Consider the following 27,043-nt stretch of genomic DNA (forward strand, 5'->3'; position numbering starts at 1 on the left):
GCCTTTTGCCCACCTACAGCTAAATGTCCCAGAGCAGGGAAGGCGGAGCTGTGTGAAAAGGGGGAAATTAGCACGCTCATTCAGCCATTGTTTCAGCAGACTGGGAACAGCACTGCAGCCCAGAACTTAAGCACTCACCTGTGACATGGCACAGTCTTTCCTCAGCAGAAGCCCTAGGAGGGCACGGCTTGGAACAGGGACCCACTCACAAGTCCCAGGGACCATATGCCAATAACAAGGACTTGTGGGTCAGTGGCAGAAACAAACTGTAGTGAGACTGAACTGAAGGATTAGACTATTGCAACAGCTTTAAATCTCCAGGAACACCTGGGAGATTTGATTACTGAAGCCACCCTCCCTCCCTAACCACTCAGACACATGCCCCACATTCAGGGCAGGCAGCACCAACTACACACACAAACTTGGTACACCAATTGGACCCCACAATTCACACACCCCCAACTCACCACGAAGACAAAGTGGGGGAGAACTGGCTTGAGGGGAAAAGGTGCCTCATGTATGCCACCTGCTGGTTAGAGAAAGAGTACTTCACAAAGCTGTAGATCTGACAAATTAGAGATAAAGGTTTGAATCAGCCTACATATCCTAAAAGAACCCTATTAAGCTAAACAAATGCCAAGAGGCCAAAAACAACAGAAAATTTTAAAGCCTATGAAAAAACCAGACGATATGAATAACCCAAACCCAAACACCCAAATCAAAAGTTCAGAGGAGACACAGTACTTGGAGCAATTAACCAAAGAAATAAAGACAAACAATGAGAGCATGGCACAGGATATAAAGGACATTAAAAAGACCCTAGAGTAAGACTGAATTTATTTCAACATAAAATTGATTAAATTAAAAAAAAAAGAAGACCCTAGAAGAGCATAAATAAGAAATTGCAAGAATAAATGAAAAAATAGACAATTTTATGGAAACAAAAGAAACTTGTCAACCAAATTAAAAAGATTCTGGATACTCAGTATAAGACTAGAGGAAGGTGAACAGTGAATCAGTGACCTCGAGGACCACAGAAGGGAAAATGAAAGAACAAAAGAAAGAAGAGGGGAAAAAATGGAAAAAATCAAAATGGACCTCAGGGATATGATAGATGATATAAAACATCCAAATATAAGACTCATTGGTGCCCCAAAAGGGGAAAAGAAGGGTAAAGGTCTAGGAAAAGTATTCGAAGAAATTGTTGGGGAAAACTTCACAAATCTTCTATAAATACACAAATCATAAGTGCCCAGCGAACTCCAAATAGAATAAATCCAAATAAACCCACTCCAAGATGTATTCTGATCAGATTGTCAAATACTGAAGAGAAGGAGCAAGTTCTGAAAGCAGCAAGAGAAAAGCAATTCACCACTTACAAAGGAAACAGCATAAGACTAAGTAGTGACTACTCAGCAGCCACCATGGAGGCGAGAAGGCAGTGGCGTGACATATTTAAAATTCTGAGAGAGAAAAATTTCCAACCAAGAATTCTTTATTCAGCAAAGCTCTCCTTCAAATTTGAGGGAGCGCTTCAGTTTTTCACAAAGACAAATGCTGAGAGAATTTGCTAACAAGAGACCTGCCCTACCTGAGATACTAAAAGGAGCCCTACTGATGAAGAAACAAACAAAGGAGAGAGATATGGAGAAAGGTTCAGTACTAAAGAGATTCAGTATGGGTATGTTAAAGGACATTAAGAGAGAGAGGGAAAAAATATATCCAACAAACAAAAACCAAAGGATAGGATGGCTGATTCAAGAAATGCTTTCACAGTAATAACATTGAATGTAAATAGATTAAACTCTCCAATTAAAAGATATAGATTGGCAGAATAGGTCAAAAAAAAAAATGAGCCATCAATATGTTGCACACAAGAGACTCATCTTAGACACAGGGACAGAAAGAAATTGAAAGTGAAAGGATGCAAAAAAATATTTCATGTAAGCTACAGCCAAAAGAAAGCAGGAGTAGCAATATTAATCTCAGATAAAAATTGCTAGCTAGGGCAATCCAGCAAGACATAGCAATAAAAGGCATCCAGATTGGAAAGGAAGAAGCAAGGCTGTCATTATTTGCAGATGATATGATCTTGTATCTGGAAAACCCTGAGAAATCGATGATACAGCTACTAGAGCTAATAAACAAATTAGCAAAGTAGTGGGATACAAGAGTAATACATGTAAGTCAGTAATGTTTCTATATGTTAGAAATTAACAAAGTGAAGAGATACTCAAGAAAAAGATACCATTTGCAATAGCAACTAAAAAAATCAAATACCTAGGAATAAACCTAACCAAAGATGTAAAAGAACTATACAAAGAAAACTACATAACTCTACTAAAAGAAATAGAAAGGGATCTTAAAAGATGGAAAAATATTCCATGTTCATGGATGGGAAGGCTAAATGTCATTAAGATGTCAATTCTACCCATACTCATCTACAGATTCAATACAATCCCAATCAAAACTCCAACAACCTACTTTGCAGACTTGGAAAAGCTAGTTATCAAATTTATTTGGAAAGGGAAGATGCCTCGAATTGCTAAAAACACTCCAAAAAAGAAAAATGGAGTGGGAGGACTTACACTCCCTGACTTTGAAGCTTATCATAAATCCACAGTAGTCAAAACAGCATGGTACTGGCACAAAGATAGACATACTGATCAATGGAATTGAATTGAGAATTCGGAGATAACAGATCTACGGCTGACTGATCTTTGTTAAGGCCCCCAAAGCCACTAAACTGGGACATAACAGTCTTTTCAACAAGTGGGGCTGGGAGAGTTGGATATCCATATCCAAAAGAATGAAAGAAGACTCCTACCTCACACCCTATACAAAAATTAACTCAAAGTGGATCAAAGACCTCAATATAAAAGACAGTACCATTATCCTAGAAGATAATGTAGGGAAACATCTTCAAGACCTTGTATTAGGCAGCCACTTCCTAGACCTAACACCCAAAGCACAAGCAACAAAAGAAAAAATAGATAAATGGGAACTCCTCAAGCTCAGAAGTTTCTGTACCTCAAAGGAATTTGTCAAAAAGGTGAAGAGGCAGCCAACTCAATGGGAAAAAAATTTTGGAAACCATGTATCTGACAAATGACTGATATCTTGCATATATAAAGAAATGCTACAACTCAATGACAGTAGCACAGACAGCCCAATTATAAAATGTGCAAAAGATGTGAAAAGACAGTTCTCTGAAGAGGAAATACAAATGGCCAAGAAACACATGGAAAAATGTTCAGCTTCACTAGCTATTAAAGAGATGCAAATTAAAACCACAACAAGATACATTCTCACACCAATTAGAATGGCTGCCATTAAACAAACAGGAAACTACAAATGCTGGAGAGGATGTGGATGTGCTGGTTTGAATCTATTATGTCCCCCAAACACCATTATCTTTGATGTAATCTTGTGTGGGCAGATGTATCAGTTTTGATCAGATTGTGATTCTTTGAGTGTTTCCATGGAGATATGCCCCACCCAACTATGGGTGATGATTCTAATCAGATAATTTCCATGGAGGCGTGGCCCCACCCATTCAGGGTGGGCCTTGATCAGTGGAGTCATATAAATGAGCTGACAAACAGAAGGACTCAGTGCAGCTGTGAGTAACATTTTGAAGAGGAGCTACAGCCAAGAGGGACACTTGGAAGAAAACACAGGAGCTGCAGATGAGAGACAGTTTGAAGATGGCCATTGAAAGCAGACTCTTGCTCCGGAGAAGCTGAGAGAGGACAAATATCCTAAGTGCAACTAAGAGTGACATTTTTGAGGAACTGCAGCCTAGAGAGGAATGTCCTGGGAGAAAGCCATTTTGAAACCAGAACTTTGGAGCAGACGCCAGCCACATACCTTCCCAGCTAACAGAGGTTTTCTGGACACCATTGGCCATCCTCCAGTGAAGGTACCCGATTGTTGATGACTTACCTTGGACACTTTATGACCTTAAGACTATAACTGTGTAACCAAATAAACCCCTTTTATAAAAGCCAATCCATCTCTGGTGTTTCACATTCTGGCAGCATTAGTAAACCAGAACAGTGGAGAAGTTGGAACTCATTCATTGTTGGTGGACTGTATAATGGTTCAGCCACTCTGGAAGTCAGTCTGGCACTTCCTTAGAAAACTAGATATAGTTACCCTTCGATCCAGCGATTGTACTTCTCGGTATATACCCAGAAGATCTGAAAACAGTGACACGAACAGATATCTACACGCCAATGTTCATAGCAGCATTATTCACAATTGCCAAGAGATGAAAACAACCCAAATATCCTTCAACAGATGAGTGGATAAATAAAATGTGGTATACACACACAATGGAATACTACGTGGCAGTAAGAAGGAACGATGTCGTGAAATATATGACAACATGGACGAACCTTGACATAATGCTGAGCGAAATAAGCCAGGCACAAAAAGAGAAATGTTATATGCTACGATTAATGTGAACATTGAAAAATGTAAAATAAATGGTTTATAATGTAGAATGTAGGGGAACTAGTGATAGAGAGCAATTAAGGAAGGAGGAACGATAACCCAATAAGAACAGATAAGCTATTGTGGGTAAATTTAACGTTCTGGGAATGTCCAGGAATGACTATGGTTTGTTAATTTCTGGTGGGTATGGTAGGAACAAGTTCACAGAAATGTTGCTATATTAGGTTATTTTCTTGGGATAGAGTAGGAACATGTTGGAAGTAAAGTAGTTATTTTAGGTTAGTTGTCTTTTTCTTACTCCCTTGTTATGGGTTGTTTGAAATGGTTTTTTATTGTATGTTTTTTTTTAAATACTATTTTATATAGTTAATAGTAAATTAAAAAAAAAAAAATGAAAAAAATATGCAGAGCCTCCTGAGGAGCTGATGGAGAATGCAAGGGTATTGGGCTTCCCTACCTCGATGACTGCTAATGTACTCAGACATAGAGAACTGGATGTTTGATGGGCTGAGCCCTCTACCACAGGACTTGCCCTTGGGAAGACTGTTGTTGCAAAGGAGAGGCTAGGCCTGCCTATAATTGTGCCTAAGAGCCTCCTCCCAAATGCCTCTTTGTTGCTCAGATGTGGCCCCCTCTCTCTAGCTAAGCCAACTTTGTGAAAATCACTGCCCTCCCTGCTACCTGGGATCTGACACCCAGGGGAGTGAATCTCCCTGGCAACGTGGAATATGACTCCTAGGGAGGAATGTAGACCCAGCATCATGGGATGGAGAACATCTTCTTGACCAAAAGGGGGATATGAAAAGAAATGAAATAAGCTACAGTGGCAGAGATTCCAAAAGGAGCTGACAGGTCACTCTGGTGGGCACTCTTATGCACAATATAGACAACCCTTTTTGGTTCTAGCGCATAGGAGTAGCTAGCAGTAAATACCTGAAACTATCCAACCCAGAACCCATGAATCTTGAAGATGATTGTATAACAATGTAGCTTATGAGGGGTGACAAGGTGATTGGGAAAGCCGTATGGACCACACTCCCCTTTGTCTAGTTTATGGATGAATGAGTAGAAAATGGGGACCAAAAAAAAAAAAAAAAGGCACCCAGTGTTCTTTTTTACTTTAATTGTTCTTTTTTCACTTTAATTTTTATTCTTATTATTTCTGTGTGTGTGGTAATGAAAATGTTCAAAAATTAATTTTGGTGATGAATGCACAACTATATAATGGTACTGTGAACAACTGAATGTACACTTTGTATGACTGCATGGTACGTGAATATATCTCAATAAAATTGAATTGAAAAAACAAACAAAAAAAAGATCACATAAGGGTACAAATGACTAAAGGCAGGTCTTTTCAGCAGGGCAGGTAATGAAAGCATCAAGGGGGGAAGTGACACATAATGGCGCCATGGATGGAGAAGGACCCTGGTCTAGGCTGGCAGTGGGGAGGAAGCGGTGCCTCCCTGAGGCTTCAGGGAAGGAAGAAACACGGGCTCCTGGGAGGTGGGGGCAGGCAGGAGAACTCCAGAGGGGTAAACGCCATCAATCCAATGAAACTGGTCAAAAGCCACTGGATATTAGTGACGGGAAGAGGGAAAGTTGAGAAAGACAGAACTCAGAAGAAGGAATAAAAGACGTGCATTTTTAAGCTAATAATGGAAACATTTATTTAGCATTTACTCTGAGTCAGGTGCTTTTATCTTAACTCATAACTTATGGGTTAGGTACCTCCCTGCTTTACAGGTGAGGAAACTGAGGCACAGAGAGGTTAAATGATTTAGCCAAGACAACACTACAAAGTGGCAGAGCTGGGTTCAAACCAGGTCTTCTGGCTGCAGAATCTGCCTTCTTGGTGTCTACACTTTAAGAAGTAACTGGAGAGGAGAACCTAAGATGGCAGCTAGGTGAGACAGGGCAAAAAAAAACACCTTCATGAAAAATACTAGATAAAAGCCAGAAAGTGACCCAGAACACCAGTTCCAGCTACGCACCAGCTGGACAAGGTCTGCTAAATCAACAGGGACCGTGCATTTGGTGAAACCGGGAGTCTGCATTCTGAAATGAGTGAGTGAGCCGGCTGAAAGTCCCACGGCCGCCTGCGGTGTGGGGAAACCGTGGGTTGGTGTTTGGAGATGGACTAGTTCTTTTAAAAAACAAAAAACAAAAAACAAAACCGGGAGGGGCTGTGGTTACGATGGTGAGAACCACGCAGTGAAGCATGGCAGGAGCAGGCTAGACCAAGTCTCCGTGTCTGGCGTGGAGGATAGCCCACTGCTGATTGACCCAGGGCCAGGGGGTGCAGAGGGGAGCCAAAAAGAGAAAGAAACCACGTCCCTTGCAGCCATCTCCCCAGTGGGCTGGAGACGCTCCTGCCAGGGCCGGAGCTATAGCCCAGAGCCGGGCGAAGTGTTCCAGTGTGACAGGGAGTGATTCCTGAAGCACCGCGTACACGCCACAATATTGGCCGTGGACAGTGGACTTGAGTGCACCCACAGCTAATCATCCTGGAGCTGGGAAGGCGGAGCTGTGCGAAAAGGGGGAAATTAACACACCCCATTCAACCATCTTTACAGCAGGCTGGGAATGCCCCTGCATGGCCTGGCAGCCCAGGGCTTCTCTGGAGGCTGGCACGCACTTGTGACATGGCACAACCTTCCCTCAGCAGAGGTCCTGGAAGAACACGGCTGAGAAGGGGGGCCTGCTCAGAAATCCCAGGGACCCTATACCAAAACCAAGGACTTGTGGGTCAGCAGCAGAGACAATCTGTGGCAAGACTGAAATGAAAGCTTAGACTCTTGCAACAGCCTTAAATCTCCAGGAACACCTGGGACATTTGACTAGTAAAGCTTCCCTGCCTCCCTAACCACCCAGACACACATTCCACATTCAGGGCGGATGGCACCAACAACACACCCAAACTTAGTGCACCAACTGAACCCCACAAGAATCAGATCCCCACACACCACAAAGACAAAGGTGGGGAGAACTGACTTGAGGGGAATAGGAGACTCGTGGGCGCCATCTGCTGGTTAGAGAAATTGTACACCACCAAGCTGTAGATCTGACAAATTAGAAATCGGTATTCTTTATATCCTGAAAGAACCCTATAAGTAAAGCAAATGCCAAGAGGCCAAAAACAACAGAAAATCTTAAAGCATATGATAAAGCCAGACGATATGGAGAACCCAAACCCAAACACCCAAATCAAAAGATCAGAAGAGACACAGTACTTGGCACAATTAATCAAAGAACTACAGACAAACAACCAGAGCATGGTACAGGATATAAAGGACATGAAGAAGAGCATGGCACAGGATATAAAGACATGAAGAAGACCCTAGAAGAGCATAAAGAAGAAATTGCAAGAGTAAATAAAAAAAACAGAAGATCTTAAGGAAATAAAAGAAACTGTTGGCCAAAGTATACTCATAATACAAGATTAGAGGAAGGTGAACAAAGACTCAATGTCCTCAAGGACCACAGAATGGAAAATGAAAGAACGAAAGAAGGAATGGGGAAAACAATTGAAAAATCGAAATGGATCTCAGGGATACAATAGATAAAATAAAACATCCAAACTTAAGACTCTTTGGTGTCCCAGAAGGGGAAGGGAAGGGTAAAGGTCTAGAAAGAGTATTCAAAGAAATTGTTGGGGAAAACTTCCCAAACCTTCTACACAATATAAATACACAAAGCATAAAAGCCCAGTGAACTCCCAATAGAATAAATCCAAATAAACCCACTCCAAGACATATTCTGATCAGACTGTCAAATACTGAAAGCAGCAAGAGAAAAGCAATTCACCACATACAAAGGAAACAACGTAAGACTGAGTAGTGACTACTCAGCAGCCTCCATGGAAGCGAGAAGGCAGTGGCATGACATATTTAAAATTATGAGAGAAAAATTTCCAACCAAGAATACTTTATCCAGCAAAACTCTCCTTTAAATTTGAGGGAGAGCTTGAATTTTTCACAGACCAACAAATGCTGAGAGATTTTGCTAATAAAAGACTTGCCCTACTTCAGATACTAAAGGGAGCCCTACCAACAGAGAAACAAAGAAAGGAGAGAGAGATATAGAGAAATTTAACAGACATATATAGAACATTACATCCTAAATCACCAGGACACACATTCTTCTCTAGTGATCACGGATCCTTCTCCAGAATAGACCATAGGATGGGACATAAAACAAGCCTCAATAAATTAAAAAAAAAAAAAATTGAATTTATTCAAAGCACAGTCCCTGACCACAATGGAATACAAATAGAAGTCAATAACCATCAGAGACTTAGAAAATTGACAGACAACTGGAGGGTAAAAATGAGGGGGAGATGAAAATATTCTGGGATAATCAAAAGCTGAGGGACTTCATCACCAGGAGACCAGTCCTATGAGAAAGGCTAAAGGGAATTGAGCAGGCTGAAAGGAAGGGACACTAAACAATTGACTGAAACCACATGAAGAAATAAAGATTTCCAATAAAGATCACATGGTACATATAAATACCAATACTACTGTATTTTTGATTTGTAAGTCCATTATTTACTTCCTACAGGATCTAAAATACATAAACTGAAATGATAAATCAGTGGTTTTGGACTCAATGTAAAATATGTAATTTTTGACAAGAACTACATAAAGGTGGGGGAATGGTGGCATACAGGAACATAGTTTATGTGTCCTATTGAAGTTAAGTTGGTATCAAAGAAAAACAAGATTGCTATAGATTTAAGAGGTTAAATTTAAGCCCCACGGTAAACACAAGGAAAGTATCAGAGAATATGACCATAGAGATGAAAAAGTAGAGTAGGGGTTCTGAGAAGTGGGGGAAGGGGCAATGGGGAGTTAAGAAATGAGTGTAGGGTTTCTGTTTGGGGTGAAGGGAAATTTCTAGTAATGGATGGTGGGAAGGTGATAGTGTTGCAACATTCTAAATGTGATTTATCCCACTAATGGAATGCTAGGGAGGGGGTGGACTGGGAAGATTTAAGCTGTATATGTTTCCACAACTGAAAAAAAAAAAAAAACAGGCTAAATAGATAATGACAAAATGACAATTAAATGCCAAGGATGATTCTGGATGGGATGTGAATATGGAGGAGAGGAGGCTCAAAGGGACACAGATGGGACATAAGGAAAAAAAAAGGAAATACAGAATGTAAGCTTTCCATCAATGTTGAATTTCTTGAACTTCTTAGCTGTGCTTAATGGGACTGCATAAAAGAATGTTCTTGTTCATGGGAAATGTATAATTATATTGTTTGTTCAAGGATGTGTGCAGCTAGCTCTCATATGTTCAGAAGACAGAGCAATATATGATGGATGATAGGGAGGGAGAAAGGGAGGGAGGCAAAGAAAGAAACAGTGGTGTGACAGGATGTTAAAGTTGATGGTTCAGGGTACCAGGGGAGGGGGGTCGGGGTATGCTGGAGTTCTATGTATGGGTTTTGTATTGTTTTTGCAACTATTCCTGTAAATTTGAATTTATTTAAAAAAAAAAAAGAGAACTGGAATCTGGACAACAGATTAGGGGGGTGGGATAAGGGCAGGTGGGTGCAGTGAGGACCTGCTTTCTGCTGGGCACCAGCAGCAGGGGCTACAATGACTGTCATGGGGAGAGCAGTGAGAAGGCCAGAGAAGCCACTCCCCTAAATGTGAGGTGGAGTGGGGAGGCCCACAGGTCCCCTGAGAAAAGAGGGGTTGGGGGAGATGAAGCATCTCTCCTTCATCAGAGACAGTCTTGGGTGTCAGCCATGTACCTCTCAGCAAGGGCAATGTGTAAAAGCTGAGCTGGGCATAGTATGCAACAAGGTGTGGAATCTAACTTCCAGGAACACCAAAGTCTATACGCTTTCTGCCTGGCCTGTCCAGGAGGACTTCAAAGTGTTCTCCCCATGAGCTTGATCAGTGTTGACCACACTGATTGGGGGAAAAGAGACACAGCAGTTATAAGAATCTCAAAAGCATCAATGTCTCAAGAAGGCAGGACTGCTGACTGAGTCGGGCAGGCCTGCAGGACCCAGAGGACATGGATTTGAGCCCTGGCTCACTGCCAACTGGGTGTCAACACAAATCAGTTCCCCTTTGGACCTGGGTCCTCAACCCTAAAATAAAGGAGCTGGGTGGATTATTTCAAGGTCATCCCCTGCTCTAACATCCAATAATTCAATATTCTTTGAAGAGAAACTCCCCCTAACCCTGAAAGGAGAATGTTAAGAATTGGCCCAGGATGAAACAAAAACAATCAGAAAGAACATATAACATAATACTTTGGCAGAAGTTATCTTTGGGTGGCGAAATAAAAATTTTCCTTATCGTCTTCACGCTCGCTCTCTTGTGCTTTTTAAGTTTTCTACATCGGTCATGAATTACTTTTCAAATTAGGGAAATAACAGAAATCATTTTAGAAAATAATGGAAGAGCTGGTCTTGTACTTTTACTTAAAATCCAGCCAGTCTGGAGAAGAAAATAAAAATGGTTATGAATTCAAGGTTTAACTTCTGCAGCACATTTTTCATTACCTGCCTCGTGGAACACAGGAAAGCCAAATGTGTGGACCACACCCCATCAGTGACAGTTTTGGGGTAAGACGCCACCTCCCCTCACGACCTTTAAGCATCACTAGTTCACACACTGCGAGAGGTTTACAGGATCAGGTGTTTCAAAGACAATGGCATTCCCCTGAGATGTAAAACCACTCCATTTCCCAGAGCCAAGAGTGCCCTCCTAATTGTGGGTAGAATGAACCATGCCGGGGAGGAGGTGGGATTTCTGCCCTTGTTATTACAAGCCTTCTTTGTCTGCTGGCTCTGAGGCTGGCTGAACAATAGCCCCATTCATCGCTAATCCAAATGCAGAGGAAAGGGGACACCAGCAGACATCAGTCAAGCCTACTCAGCGAGTTCACAGAACCCTATCTCCTGCTCTGCTCACAGAAGCCAAGAAATATGGTCTGGGCCTGGCAGGAGGGAGGATCCCTGCAAACCAAGCCCGGCCCAGAGCCCCCACTAGCTGGTATCTCGGGTAAAAGGGGAGAGGGATGGCAAGAGCAGGAGATAAGCATCTTCCATAGTAGTCACCAAAGACAGACTGACTCAGCTGCTTTCTTTCACCGAGACTGTATCTCATTCATCTGCAGACAACTACGGGGAATGAATTTGGCTGAGAAAGCCCCTGTTCTCATTTTTCACTTGAGATAACCAGGGCAGGCAGGGGCTGAACTCAGCTAGGGACTGAGGTTCCTACACCAGGAGAGCACGTTGGGGGCGTGGAAAGGGTGACATCAGGCCGAGGACACAAAGGCCCAGGTGCCTGCCCAGGGTTCCAGTGTGTCCAAATATGCAGAAGTTACAGCACTTCCATGCGCACAGCCCCCAAAGACCATTCTTAAAAAACGAGACTTGAGGAGACGCCTGAGTGGATTCCCCCCCCACCCCCACCCACCCCTCAATCCCAGCCCCAGGACAAACTCCTGATATTGGTACAACAGAGGATTCCTGGCAGTATTGCAAGGTCATCTCCTAGCTGGTGTAATAGCTGGCAGCCCCAGGAGGCTGATCTTTCCTGTTCCAAGGCCCTTCTGGCTCTGCACTGGTTGGAGCAGAATAGGGAGCCTTGGAGTTAAAGTGGCTCCAATGAGGAACCCTAGAGGTCACACCCTCTCTCCACCCCATAGCCAGGATGTCCATAGTTCAGTAACTTCCAGTCTGGGTTTGAAGTAGTGCAACTTTTCCTCTTCAAGGGGATTTTACACAAAAATCCAATATAAAAACAGAAAAACTCAAAGCCGCAGAGGTAAAGGTCCAAAGCCCTACTCTACTGCTTGCTAACTCCCTGGGCTCCCATGTCCCCTCCCACCCTTGTCCCTAAGCCACCCTTCCAGAATCGGAGGCTCTGGGAAAAGTTTGAAAAACACTGCTCTAGGGCAGTAAGAATCCCAGGTATCAAACTGAGATAGAAACTGCCAGTGCTGAAGAGCTCTTGTCCTGTTGACACAGTACAGTGACATGGTGCAGGGGCTGTCTAACATGGCTCACTATTGGAGACAGAGGTGGAGGAGCAGGGCAAAGAGCACCAGATTGGAAGTCAGGAGCCGGGTGTCCAATCTGGACTCCACCACTCACTAGTCATTACCTTGAGCATATCATAGAACCTCCCAGGACCTCTGTTTCCTTATCTGTAAAACTGGGATAACAACACTGACCCTGCAGGGTCACAGTGTTTGATAAACAGACCTTAGTAAACAGTAGCAGACCTGAAAGAATCTGGGTACCTGGGGTTCAATGTCCATTCCTCTGGGCTAAAGTCAGATTCATCACAACACTGTCCACAAAGAAACTGCTAAGAGTTGCTGGTCTGCTTGCCCATGGAAAACTTGATAAGAAAGTACAAGCCTCAGCATTGCATTCTAGGGAGCACATCAGCAAGAATGGATTTGAGTTCACCAAGTTACAACCTGTAGTTTGGCAACATTATTGAAAAGCTACTTCAAGCAGGAGGAATACAACGGATTACAAGGCTGCTGTCACTTGGAAGACCACAAGCAGGATGCCAAAATCATGTGGAAACCCACACCTGTGCTGTGTAGCTCAGAGCAAGCAACTGTGCCAAGGCTCCTTCCAGTCAGTCCTGGGCTGGTTGGAGTGGTGACAAAGGTGGGCTGTCCAACCAACCACCACACATCCACCAAGGACCTGGGGAAGCTCCCTTTCTGAGCTCCTTAGTAGACTAAGGTCCAGAGACCCCCTTCCCAAGTGGCCAGATATTCCCAAAGGAAGAAGGGGCTAGAGGGTGCACCATCCCCAACATCTGAGCACATGGAGGTCTCGTCCTACGATTCTTGAGATAAAAAGGGCTTGGCTCTGAAACCATAATACCATGGAAACGGTCGGATGTTAACAGCCTAATTACCGATGAACAGCCTCAGTGACAGCCTGGGGGACAGGATAAGACCCTAGGCACCAGAGAAAGGAGGTGAAAAAAATAATCTTTACATGCTTTGCACTTCCTCCTGGGTGAGCCCAAGCAGAATCACTCAAACAGTCCCCTGTGCCTTAGCCATGAAACAAGGGTTCCCTGCCTCCTAGTCCACTCTGTGTCTTTAATTAGGTTGTTCTCCCAAGTTACTGTAACTAATTTTAATAATTTCAGACTTTGCACTGTCTTTAATAATGTTATTATTCATATTGTCTTAAATAATTTACTTATGTATATATACTTAGCAAACAATACATAATTATAATATTTTATATTGTCTTTAATAATCTCTCTAATAAAATTTCAGACTATTTCCTATGACTGCTAAGGATCATTTCACATATAAAGAAACTGGTAGCCCATGGGGTGATGATTCTCAGGGATGTCAGGGCTTTGAAGGACATCAGCTTTCAACCTCTCAGCCAACACTCATGTCCTCTATTCACACACCGACCAACTAGTTATCCAGCATCGCATGTATACCTGCAGTGACCGGGGCTCACCCTCTCCTGAAGCCACCTAGTCCATTTAGGGCCAGCTCTGTCTGTGTAGCTCTGTCCCCTCTGGCTCATACCCACAGATCCTTTCTGGCTCTGCTTCTTAGGGGAGCCACACCAAGTGGGCTACATGACCCTTCTAAAGGATGGCCCTAATCCACAACAAGACTCTCACGTCTTAGTCAGACTCAGTGCCCCAGTGCCTTCAATCCAATTTTAAGCAGACATGAGCCCCCTCGACATCTCCTCTGTCTCCAGTGCTTCTCCAGCCTCCCAGGGCACGGGCCCCTGAGAACTCAATACCCGCAGAGGGTCTGCACAGTACAGAGTGTGAGGAACGTCACCTCCCTTGCTTCGGAAGCCACACTTCTTTTAGCACTGTCAGAAGACACATTACCTTTTCCATTAGCCACGGAACTGTTAATCACACCTCATTTTTGCTAGTCAAAACCTTCCTCATCTGGAAAAGTTTTTTACAAATGTCCTTATATCGACTACTGGTCTAGTTGCTTTTTGGACCCACATGCAGGGCACTGAAATGTATTCCTGCAGACTGCCCAATTGTTCCAGGCTTCCTATGTTTTCTAGGACTTGATGCTGTGGTCTTAAGGATTAGCTACCTCTCCCTGCTTCCTGTCATCCACAAATGGCACGTCATCTAGGCTGGTGATGAGAACAGGGGACCAGGCAGAGCTCTGCACCATCCCAAGCAATCTCCTTAGAAACTGAGGCAGATCCATCCTTCAATGAGTTACTAAATCTCTTAACTGTCCTAGGATCAAGCTCATCGTCTCCATCTTAACCCCAAGGGTAGCAGATTTCACTGTGTCTTGCAGAAGTCCACATATGCAAACAATCTAAATGTCTATCATTGGGGGAAATAGCTAAATAAAAAGTAATTGGTCCATATGACGGAATTCCTTGCATCAGTATAAAAAAGGTAAATACACTTATTCCAAAACATACACTTATCTTAACAATACACACAATGTTCTCTTCTCTGTAGGCACATAGGTCTATGCGTAAATGCGCCAAAAAAGGCTGAGATGGCATACACCAAACTGATTTACCCCTGAGTGGGCTAAGGATTGGATGGTAACCATGGGCAACTGGAGGGTGGATGGACAATTGCTCTGTTACAGGGCTGTAAGTTGGCTCCTGTTTTCTGAATTGTCACAGGAGACCAGACACACCAGAACAAGGAGTCCTCTGCACTGAGGAAGGACCGGCAGGAAACAAGAACCTTCTCTGCTCCACTGCAGCATGGGGGCTATTTACTCACCCAGAGCTGAAGAAGCTCCACCAAGCACTCCCCAATGTGGAGCTCATGTGGTCAGATCAGCAGGCAGTTCCCACCCTGGTTTTATCATTTGTCAAGGGATCTGAGGGTCAGCCCCCTCCTAGGAGAAAGTCATTCACTTCTCCAAAATCAGGCTGCCTCTTTCAAAATGGCTGTAGGAAGCCCCACGTCACAGGTCCGGCCATGCCTTACCTTCATCCCAAAGGACTGCATCCGGGTGGCCACTTCTCTCCCAATTCTGCCCAGGCCAAGAATTCCCAGGGTCTTTCCACTCAGCTCTGTCCCCATGAACTGCAACCAAACAGGCAAAAGGCAAAGAAGCTGAAGTCAGCACCAAGGAAGGGTGGATCTTGGGTGGTGAGCCCGAGGAGGCTGAGGCAAGGCCAGCTGCTCACCTTCTTTCGCTCCCATTTGCCGTCCTTCATGGAAGCTGTCGCCTGGGGGATCTGCCTGCAAGGACAGACACAGGTTCAGCAGCCCACCGAAGACCCCGTGAAGGCCAGGAAGGAGGCATAAATTCAGGTCTGCCGAGTCACTGCCTCTGATGGTCATTCCCCTGGGAACCAAGCTCAGTCTGGGTCTGGGGAACACATGCAGTGTAGCAGAGGGAACCCCTTGGCAAGTAGTGACTTAGGAACCCTGGGGTTTCCGTCTCTAGCTCAGGGTCTTGGAGGGGGTTCCAGTTCCACATCAGCCACTGAGGTATCAATCAGTGACTTTGGGTGAGTTTTCCCCTCCAAGCAACAGCCAATCCTCTAGGGTTTGTAGGGACAGCTGAATGGGATATTAAGGAACTCTGACAACATTAAGTGCTCCAGAAATTCAAGGGATTATTTTCTTCTTATCTTACCCAGAGCCTCAACTTACAAGACCTTCTACTATATCAAGGGGATACCCAATTCCTTATTTTTCCCTGAGAATATCTTAAACCTCAAGGATCTAAAGTGAGTCTGGGGTAGGGATGTGGGGTTGCCACTGTACAAACATTTCCATTCTCCCTGACTAACTGTCCTGTCACTTCTAACATCCACACCATTCTCCTTTCCCATTGCTAAACCACTAAACACACACGCACACTTCACAGTCTCTCTCTTCCTGTTGGTAAACATGGAGGTCTCAGTCGCCACATTTTCTGGAAAAGACAGAGGAAGGGGCAGTGGAGGGCAAAGTTGGAGGTCAGAGGGTACAATATGTCACGTGGGACACGATTGGTAATTGAGGCTTCCCTGGAGACAAAGAAGGAAGAGACAAAAAAATAAAAAATCAAAAAACCACAAACAAACAATATTTTAAAAGTATCTGCTCTAAAGGCAACAGCCTCTTCAAGAACATCAACCAACCAATTGCGTCCCCTTTTCTCATAATGTTGACACCCCTTTTCAACATGAAGAAGTTAGGGTGGTCACTGCCTAGACATCCCTGAAGATGGACTAAACTAGAAAAAGTGATTAAACTACTAGAGGAAGGGGTAGCAACAGACAAGATAGAATTGAACAAAGGATTATGAATACTGAATCTGTATATAATTTTCTTTTTCTTAGTTGCTAGGGTAGTATAATAACTGGAAGGAAAGACCTGAAATGGTGGAACAGTAATCATAGCATTCTCTGAAATTTGCTATATAGCTACTTGTCATATTGTAATTTGAAAGTTATCACCTTTTTGTATATACATATTTCACAATAAGGAAATAACTGAAACTATGGGTACTGTAACCCATAACATTCTTGGCAATTTCCTCTATAACTATTTGTTAAATTGTACCTTTTTGCATGTATGTTATATTTTACAATAAGGAAATAATTGAAACTGTGGAACTGTAACCCATAACAATCTTTGAAATTTGTTCTCTAATGACTTGTTAAATTGGACTTGGTAAGTTATTACTTCTATATAAATACTGTTTATTACACACACACACACACACAAAGTATCTGCTCTATTTTATACATCCTATAAGAAATGTTTAGACTCACATTAATGTCAAAGCAACTGCACAAGGGGAGACAAAGTTAAACACCTCGCACAGCCTTACTCCACTTGAAGGAGCTACACAGGGTTCAAAGTTAGGAAAGACACCCACTCACACTTAGCCTCCTCAATATTTAAATGTAGGCTTTTCCTGCCAGTCAGCAAATTCAGAGCGGTGTGTGAGTGTGCAGGGCTGTGAGTGTGTGAAAAGAAGAAGATTCTGAGATTCTGTTCCTGTATTTTCACTTCACTGACTTCCCAAAAACATTCTTTGTGTCTGCACAATTACTACATTACCAGAATACAGATACAGATTTCCACCTGAGGGCAAGTTTGAGTGCAGAATTTGTCCTCCTGTATCACAGAGCCTCATGATTTCACAGGTAAACTCAGCCAAGCTTAAGTAACAAGCCTCATGGGGAAGAAGCTCCATCTCAGTGCTCTGGCCCTGATGGCTTCAGTGCAAGAATCTCATTTCAGGAATGCAATGAGGGACAGTCAATAGCCCGGGACAACCGCTCCCTTCTCAGGAAAGCTTGCTGGATAAAATGGCTTTGCTCTGGTTAGAGCCCCCACCTTCCTCCTCTCAGGTCTCTCTCACATCCCATTCTATAGCCACCTGACTCACAGCACTGGCTAAGAGATATGTGTGTGATGACAGGACAGGGAATCCCCAAACCCTCCCTCCCTCTAGCTGCTAACCCACGAAGCTTCCCCGGGTTTCAACACTCTGGGTCTTCACCAGGCCAGTCTGGGGACATGGGACGTGGAAAGGGGACATGGAAGAGATAAATGGTAGCTAGCCTGACTTACATGGTGGAAGAGAGGATAAACCAGATAAAACGGTGAAATCCACATTTGTTGCATTTTCCCCTCTTTCTGTGTCATTGTTCTTCTCCTGCCTCTTAGAGTCTTAGCACCCAGGAACCCATGGTATATCTTCAAAGTGCCCCTCACTGTGAGGCCCATTCTGACTGATCTCCACCCTAAAATTTAAGGTACCCACTTCCTCCTACTGTCTCTCAGCTAATAAAGCAAGCTGATTAAACTAGCACATAATAAGTTACAAGAGGTTCTCAAATAAGGTGCTTATCTCTTAGTTTTATTGTACCTTTGATGAGAGAGGTGATGGATGGGTGGTTGGGAGTAAGGAACTTCCTTTAAATCACACCACTCAACCCTACTCCTTTAAATAAAGCTGGTCCTGGAATAGGAGGAAAATTATTCCTGGCTCACTAGCCTTTCCTTCCACTTCCAGAACAAAGTGAGGGAATTAATTAGACAGAAAGCTGCACTGAGATCCATGCCCCATTAAAAAAAAAAACAAATCATTGAATTTAATAACCCAAGTGAAACCAAGGCACCAGGTCTTTATGCTTCTCCAGGGGGAGATAACACCGCGCCTGGATATTCTGAGAGCTCCAAGAGGCCAGTTCAGGGCCCCCTTTCCAGGTTGAGTTCCTTCTGCTGTGGAAGCTGTCCCTGTTCCTGTCCCTCCCTTTTCCCAATTATCAATGAGTATCAGGTTGGGATAACCAAGGCCTGAGATCTCAGGCAGAAATCTTGGGGAAGAATTAGAGAAAAGATTAACTTCCCCAAATCCTGCCCCCCTCACCCCACCCCACCCCCCAAGAGGGAGCATATGTCTTGAGAGGGAAAAGAAGAGTAATTACTTGGATCCAGGGAGTTTCAGACTTGAGTAGAGATCCTGGCCACCTGGATCCCCCTGGTTTAAGGATCCAGGGATCTTCGATGGGATCTCAGAGCAGCTTCCTAATCTGCCCATTGACTCCTTGCCCTTCCTACTGACCACAGAAGTGCCTGAATTGCCCGTTCAACAAGAATGTTCAATATAATCATTTCTGCCCAAAGATCACGACCCAACACAGTAAGCCTCCTGTCCCAGTAGGTGCTATATTCATTTGGTTCCTGGGCTGTCCTCTCTACTTAGCAGGCCCACAGCTTCGCAGCATTCGATTAGTCCCTCACTGCCCAGAACTCCAGCAGAAGAGAAAGAGTCTTGACTATTTGAGTTCCCTTGCGTTCTGATCCATGGGTAGGCACGGGGGTCCCAGAGCAGTTTTTCAGTCCATTCTATTACAATACAGATCTGTAAGGGCAGTGAGGGAGGTGAGCCCTCAGGGCCAGGGGAATCAGGAAGGTAGAGAGACAGAGCATCTTGGATGAAGGAACACTAGAGCAGAGGTTACCCAGACAAAGATGATGGGGGAAGGATGCTTCTGGTGGCAAAAACATCATCGGCAAGGCTTGGAGGCTGGAGAAGGGGCAGTGCATCTGGACACCTACTCCTAAGGCTCGAACGTCAGATGGGGGTGGAGAGTGGACGATGCGGAAGGAGAAAGAGGCAGGGTGCAGATCATGATGCCGACACAATTACTTTCTGAAACAGCCTGGTCCCGGGTAATCAGGAGCAGCCCGTCAACTGTCCCCCGCTCCCCACTTGCAATCACCAGGAAAACCCGAGAAGCCACCTGACTTTTGTGTGCTGGGGGAACCAACCAGAGTAACGAATGTTCTGTAGAGGACTGACAAACTTGAAGGTTCTTAGAAGACTGAGCATCGCCAAGCAGAAATGTTTCTAAGTTTCTCTGTGTCCATTTGCTTGGAAAGTCATAATAATTGACACATCAGAGACTGGCTCTTCTGAGAAGTCAGGGACTTACCTGGCCAGGCACATGATCATCCCACAGGTGAGCTCAGCAGCGCTGAGGCTGTTTCCATTGGGGGTGCTGAGGATCCAAGAAGAGAGGGGACACATCAGTGGACCCAGACCCAGCATTCCCACTCCTGTCCCACGAGAAAGCCTTGCATGCCCACTGTGTTGTCTCTCCTGAAACATGAGTTTATCGATTCTTAGTACAAACCTCCAACCCCATGCCACTGTCCTGGATGTTCTGATGTTCTCCTGCCTTAAATTCCAGGGCTGGAAGGAAACCCCTTTGGCCCTGGCTTCATGTTTCCATTTGGAGACACTTCCATTAGAGAAACAAACCTGGTCACTCCCTACCCAAACTCACTTCTCCCCAAGGCAGAGGAGAAGTGTTGCATATGATTGGGAGTATGGGTAGTCAGTCCTTTTCTCTCTCCTCTCATTTTGGTATCTACCTGCCCAAAGAAAGCTACGGCTCCATGCCATCAGTCTTACCAAGGCTGTGCCTTGCTGGGTGGGCAAATCTAATTACCTACACCGAGCTGCCCAATCGGACTTGTATGAATAATAAAGCTGATAATTGATATTTTGATCTTCACTTGTCTAGCATCTCCTATTACTCAATAAGTTCTGAACTAAGAAAATAAAAGTGTTATTTTTTTGCCCCCTCACACCTCAACATGCAGAACAGTGTTGACTCTGCCCATATTACAGAAAGGAGAATAGAGGGGGGAAAATCACAAAACTATTTTTCTTTTCTGAAAAATGTAACATACACATTCACCCTCCTTCTTTCCCTACTGGGTATTTGTATCTCTGGAAATGAAGGTTACAGGAGAAAGAAAAGTCCAGCGGTCCTGGCAGGGACATAAAATAAAAGGATTCTCAGAGTCTGTCTTAGACAACCTGGCCTCCCTTTCTCTCCCAGCAAACAGGATGTATGGGGAGGTGGGCAGAGGGACAGGGTCGGGGGCTGGCTGCCTCTGTGTCCGGGCAAGAACGTGGGGATGGGTTAGCATTTAACATTTCCATGGCTGATTACTGACCTCAGTCCATTGACTGGTCAGTTAACCCCTACCCTACCGAGGGGTGTGGAGGGGAGGGGAGGGGAGAGGTCTTGAGGGCAAAGAGATCCCCAAGGGAAGAGAAAAAGCTTGAGGGCAGAGAGATCTGTGGCATCAAGATGCCAGAGTGGAGCCAGAAATGAGTCTAGTCCTGCACTGACAGGCTGCCATGACCTGTGCCCCTGGGTTTCTGCAAAAAAGCTCTAAATGGGACCCTTTTCCTCTTGGCCTTAGAGTGGTGAAAAGGATAAGTGGGGACTTAGATGAAGGGTGCAGGGCAGTGAGAAGAGAAAGAATGCAGAGTCACAGAACAAGCAATGCATGTGCACACATACAAGGTAGAATAACTTGGAGTTGATAGAAACCTGACTATAGATGGAACAGTGAAGGGAGGAGGGCAGAGTGTGGAAGGAATGCACATAAACCTACTACCATAACTTCTGATTCCCAAACCAGGCTGCAGGTTTGCAAACTCTGCACATGGGGAGGGTTTGTGAAACATTTTGAGATCTCAAAGAGAGTGTCAACTTCAAAAAATCTGGGGCCCACTAAGCACTAAACATTGACCACCTGTCTGAACTCAGGGGCCCAGACCAGGTGTTCTCCTGGCAGCCCTTCCGACTCTGACGTGGCTTTCTCTAAAGCATCTCTCCCTCCTCTCAGTCGGGCTCCACACCAAGCCCTCAGTCTCCATCACTCACTTCATGACCAGGACTCCCTTCCTGGTTGCGGCCTCCAGATCCACGTTGTCCACGCCTGTGCCGGCCCTGCCCACCACCTGGAGCTTCTCTGCCGCATTGATGACATCAGCGGTCACCTTGGTGGCAGAGCGGACAATAAGCCCCTCGCAGTCCTGAGGCAGAAGAAGAAACCTCTGGTCCATAAAGTGGGTCTGAGAGAGCTCCTAAAACCTCAGGCTTACTCCTGAGCAAGTAAGTCATTCCCAGGCCCATGGACAGTCATCATCATCACCTACTCATGGACTTCTCTATCATTCTCACTACAAATTGCAGGGAAATGTAGACAAGGATTCACATGGACCTTCGATGAGAGTTGAGGATACGGTGACTCTAAGAAGCCAAGTGCTTTGCTGGCACACCACGTGGGCAGCAGCAGCTCTCAGGCTCTTACTTGTGGGCCATCATCTCCAGGCAGCTCCCACAGTGCCTGAAGCCTTGGGAAGTGCCGAGAACCAGCTGGAGGGCAGCCCACCCCTGATGCACCTTCAGTGAGGCCACAGACACATCCTGGAAATCAGCAACCATTTCCTCTATAATTCCTGCACACTGCTTTGACCAAGCGGGAATTCCTAGATGCTGGCTGAATTTGATTATCTTCAAGGAAAGGAAGGCAATGTTTTTGTGTAAACATCTTAAAAAGACTTCACCTTTTTAAGGAGGGGTCAGGCCAGGGTTCAAACCCAAGCTTTGCCCCTTCCTAGCTATGCATCTGAGCTTCGGGTTCCTCCTCAACTGTGTGAGGAGGACACAAGAAAGACAAAACAGCAGCCAGTGCAATAGCTGGTCCTGCTCAGTGAACATCACTGAGCTACTGAGGGCAGGGACGGGAACGAATTCTTCGTAGGCCCCTTTGCCTGGCAAATGCACTCAATAAATGTTGGTTGGCTGAATGAATGAATGAAGTGAACAAAAGACACAACAATTAAGAGAAAAACAACTCCTAAAATAGAGAACAAAGTTGGGGAGGAGAACAATTAAATTGGTATACAGTGGCTTAGAAACCCAGACAGTATTAGACTAAAAATATGCACATGTGAAATTTAAAGACTCTGAATTCATAATAGACACTTTACTTGGGACAAGCTACACTGCAGGACAGTCTTCCTTAGGCTTATCCAGAATCCTATGGTATCTTTGCAGAACAAGGCTTTTCTTGCCCAAATGCCAAGTAAGAATCCTTAAGATATTTGGCAGGTAAAGCAAATCTATGCTCTGTCCCAAACCTGCTCCCCTAGGTTGCTGAGGAAGCAACAAGAGTCAGAGCAAAATTACCAGGCTGGGAATCAGGAGGCCAGGGTGCTACTTGTGTCTGACAATGACAAGTTGGGTCATGGTGGCAAGTCAGGTAATCCCCTACCCCCAGTAGTCCATCTGTAAAATAAGTGGGTTGGAGCAGATGGTCCCACAGGTCCATCCCAGGTCTGATGTGATACCCATGAGTGTATGTCTCTCTGCATTATCCCCAGTGGAGCTCTCAGCCATATCCCTTAAGAACCTTCTCTCTTCCCTCCCCACTGCATGGAATCTGGAGATGGAGAAAGGCCACAGTACTCTGGCTCTTTGGAGGAGGCGCCATGCCATATTTATTGTGCACAAGCCAAGAGCCTAGGAACAAGTTTGCACAGGCAGGGTTAGATGTAGAGCACATCTACCACAGAGAAAGCAGAGAACTATTCATCTCCAATGAGGGAAGAAGAGGAATGACATTTATGCTGTACTATAGAATATTTAGGTCTTGAGGTTTCTAAACACTGAAATGATTGTTTAAGACAATTGGTATTATTTCCCGGGAGGTGTTTAAAAGTAGGCTTCATATATCTTCACTGGTCGGGGGCTGCGCCTCATGCAGAGAGCTAGATGCAGGACCCCTCATGGGCACTCCAAGCCCGTTTAGGTCTGTGGTTCTGAAACAGAACTTCAAAATATGAGATTCAAAAGAATGCTTATGAGCATCTGGTCCAATCCTGTTTTACAAGTGAGAAACTGAAGCCCAAAAAGTTAAGACCACCTATTCCTTTCAACTTTTCTTTTCTTCCATTGACTTAATGCCTTGAATGTATGTACCTGGCATTATACTAGGCTCTATCAACATAAACAGTAGAAATTAAAAAATTAGAGCAGAGATAAATAAAACTGTGAAAGACAAAAAACAGAGAGAATAAAAGAAAGCAAAAACCGGTTCTTCGAGAAGATCAATAAAATTGTCAAACCTTTAGTTAAATAGACAAAGAAAAAAGAAAGGATGCAAATAACTAAAATCAGAAATGAACGGGGGAAATTACTACCAACCCCATAGAAATAAAGGACTATAAGAGGATACTATGAATAACTGTACACCAACAAATTACATAACCTAAATGAAATAAGCAAATTCCTAGAAATACAAACTACCAACACTAACTCAAGAAGAAACAGATCTCAACAAACCAATAGCTAGTAAAGAGATTTATTCAGTAATCAAAAGCCTTCCAATAAGAAAAGCCCAGAACCAGATGCCTTCACAGGGGAATTTTACCAAACATTCCAATAAGACTTAACTCCAATTCTGCTCAAACTCTGCTAAAAAACTGAAGAGGAGGGGATGCTCCCTAACTCCTTCTACAAGGCCAACATCACCCTCATAACAAAGCCAGATAAAGATATCAAGACAAAGAAAATCACAGACCAATATTTTTTATGAATACAGATGCAAAAATCCTCAACAAAATACTAGCAAACTGAAGCCAACAGCACATTAAAAGAACTATACACCCTGTAGGATTTATCCCAGGTATGCAATGGTAGTTCAACACAAGAAAATCAATTAATGTAACACACCACATTAAGAAATCCAAAGGGAAAAAACACAGGATCATCTCAACTGATGAGGAAAAAGCATTTGACAAAATCCAACATCCTTTCTTGACAAAAAACACTTTGAAAGATAGGAATAGAAGGAAACTTCCTCAACGTGACAAAAGGCATATATGAAAAACTCACAGCTTAATATCACACTCAATGGGAAAAGACTTCCCTCTAAGGTCTGGAATGAGACAAGGATGCCAATTGTCACCGTTGTTATTCAACATTGCCCTGGTAGTTCTAGCTAGAGCAATTCGGTAAGAAAAAGAAATAAAAGGCATCCAAATAAGAAAGGAAGTAAAACTCTCCCTATTTGCAGGTGACACAATCCTGTATAGAGAAAATCCCCCCAAATCCTCAAGAATATTACTAGAGCTAAAAAATGAATTCAGCAAAATGGTTAAGTACAAAATCAATACACAAAAATCAGTGGTGTTTCTATACGTCAGAAATGAACAATATGAAAGGAAACCAAGAAAACAATTCCATTTACAACAGCAACTAAAAGAATCAAGTATCTAGGAATAAATTTCCCAAAGATGTAAAGGCATTCTATACAGAAAACTACCAATCATTACTGAAAGAAATTAAAGGAGACCTAAATAAATGGAAAGATAATTCTCTGCTCATGGATTGGAATACCTAATATACCTAATATCATCAAGATATCAATATTACCTAAGCAATTTACAGATTTAACACAACCCTATTAAAATTTCAACAGCCTTCTTCACAGAAATGGAAAAGTTAATCATTGAATTCATAGGGAAGAGCAAGGGACCCTTGATCTTGAAAGGGTTCGTTTTCATCTTGAAAATGAAGAACAAATTTGGAGGACTCACACTTCCCTTTTTCAAAATTGATTACAAAGCTAAGTAAGCAAAACAGGGTGGTGCTGGCACAAGGTCAGACATATAGACCAATGAAATAGAATAGAGAATTCAGAAATAAACCTACACTATGGCTATTTAATTTTTGACAAGGGTGCCAAATGCACTGAATCAGGAAAGAGCAGTCTCTTCCACAAATGGGGCTGAGAAAACTGGATAGCCACAGGCAAAAGAATGAAAGTGAACCCCTACCTCACACCATTTGCAAAAACTAACTCAAAATGGGTCAAAGACCTAAAGATAAGAACTAAAACTATAAAACTCTTGGAAGAAAACATGGGAGAATATCTTCAGGTCCTTTTATTAGTTGATGGATTCTTAGTCTTTACACCAAAAGCACAAGCAACAAAAGCAAAAATAGATAAATGGGACTTGATCAAAATTTAACACTTTTCAGTACCAAAGGACATCATCAAGAAAGTGAAAGGACAACGTACAGAATGGGAGAGAATATTTGGAAATCATATATTTGATAAGTGCTCAATATCCAGAATATACAAAGAACTGCTATAACAACAACAACAAAACAAACCACCCAATTAAAAATGGGCAAATTACTTGACTAGACATTTCTCCAAAGAAGATATATAAATGACCAAAAAGCACATGAAAAGGTGCTCAACATCTTTAGTCATTAGGGAAATACAAATAAAAACCACAATGAGATACTACCTCATACCCACTAGAATAGCTATTTAATTTAAAAATAACGGAGAGTAACAGGCACTGCCAAGGATGTGGAGAAATAGGAACTTTAGTATATTGTTGGTGGAGATGTAAAATGGTGTAGTTGCTCTGGAAAACAGTTTGGCAATTCCTCAAAAAGTTAAACATGAACTACCATGTGACCTGAGAATCCCATTTCTAGATATATACTCCCAAAAATTGAAAACAGGGATTCAAACAGTATTTGTATACCAATGTTCATAGCAGCTTTATCTGTAGAAGATGGAAGCAACCCAACTGTCCAAATGAACAGATAAATAAAATGTGGTATATATATATATATATATATATATATATATATACAACGGAATATTATTCAGCCCTAAAAAGGAATGAAGTTCTGATACATGTGATATGGGTAAACCTTGAAGATATCATGTAAAATGATGTAAGTCAGACACAAAAGGACAGATATTGTATGATTACACTTATACGAAAGAGCTAGAATATGCAAATTCAGACAGTAAAGTACAGGTTGCCAGGGGTGGGGAAGGGTGGGGTGGGGTTGGGGAATGGGGAGTTAATGCATAATGGGTGTCCAGTGTTGGGGTGATAGGAAAATCCCGGTAATGGATGGTGGTGAGGTAGCACAACATTGCAAATGTGATTAATCCCCCTGAATTGCATGCTTGGGAGTGGCTGAGATGGGAAATTTATGTTGTATTTATGTTTCCACAATTAAAGAGAGGGAGAAAGACAATGACAACTAAATGCAATACATGATCCTAGAATGGCTCTAATAATAGGAAGAGAAAATGACCAAAAGGGCATTATTGGGACATATGAAAAAATTAGAATATAGATGGTAAGCTTTATATAAATGTTAAATTTCTTGAACTTGATAACTGTACTTAAGGTGGTTAAACAAGTGAATATCCTTGTTCTTTGGAAATAAACAAGG

At 43.3% G+C, this 27,043-nt stretch overlaps 1 protein-coding gene across 1 annotated transcript in view; it reads right to left on the reverse strand.

The window, feature by feature from the left end:
• Positions 1 to 27,043, reverse strand: part of PHGDH (phosphoglycerate dehydrogenase) — a 45,024-nt gene that overhangs the window by 11,709 nt on the left and 6,272 nt on the right. Inside the window, exons 2-5 of the mRNA XM_037826248.1 lie at positions 21,647 to 21,798; positions 19,895 to 19,960; positions 15,635 to 15,689; positions 15,432 to 15,530 (exon numbers count right to left, since the gene is read on the reverse strand). Of these exons, the coding sequence (XP_037682176.1) occupies positions 15,432 to 15,530; positions 15,635 to 15,689; positions 19,895 to 19,960; positions 21,647 to 21,798 (372 nt within the window). The remainder of the gene's footprint in view (positions 1 to 15,431; positions 15,531 to 15,634; positions 15,690 to 19,894; positions 19,961 to 21,646; positions 21,799 to 27,043) is intronic.

This window comes from Choloepus didactylus, chromosome 2 (genome assembly GCF_015220235.1).
Source record: "Choloepus didactylus isolate mChoDid1 chromosome 2, mChoDid1.pri, whole genome shotgun sequence".
NCBI classification, from domain to species: Eukaryota; Metazoa; Chordata; class Mammalia; order Pilosa; family Megalonychidae; genus Choloepus; species Choloepus didactylus.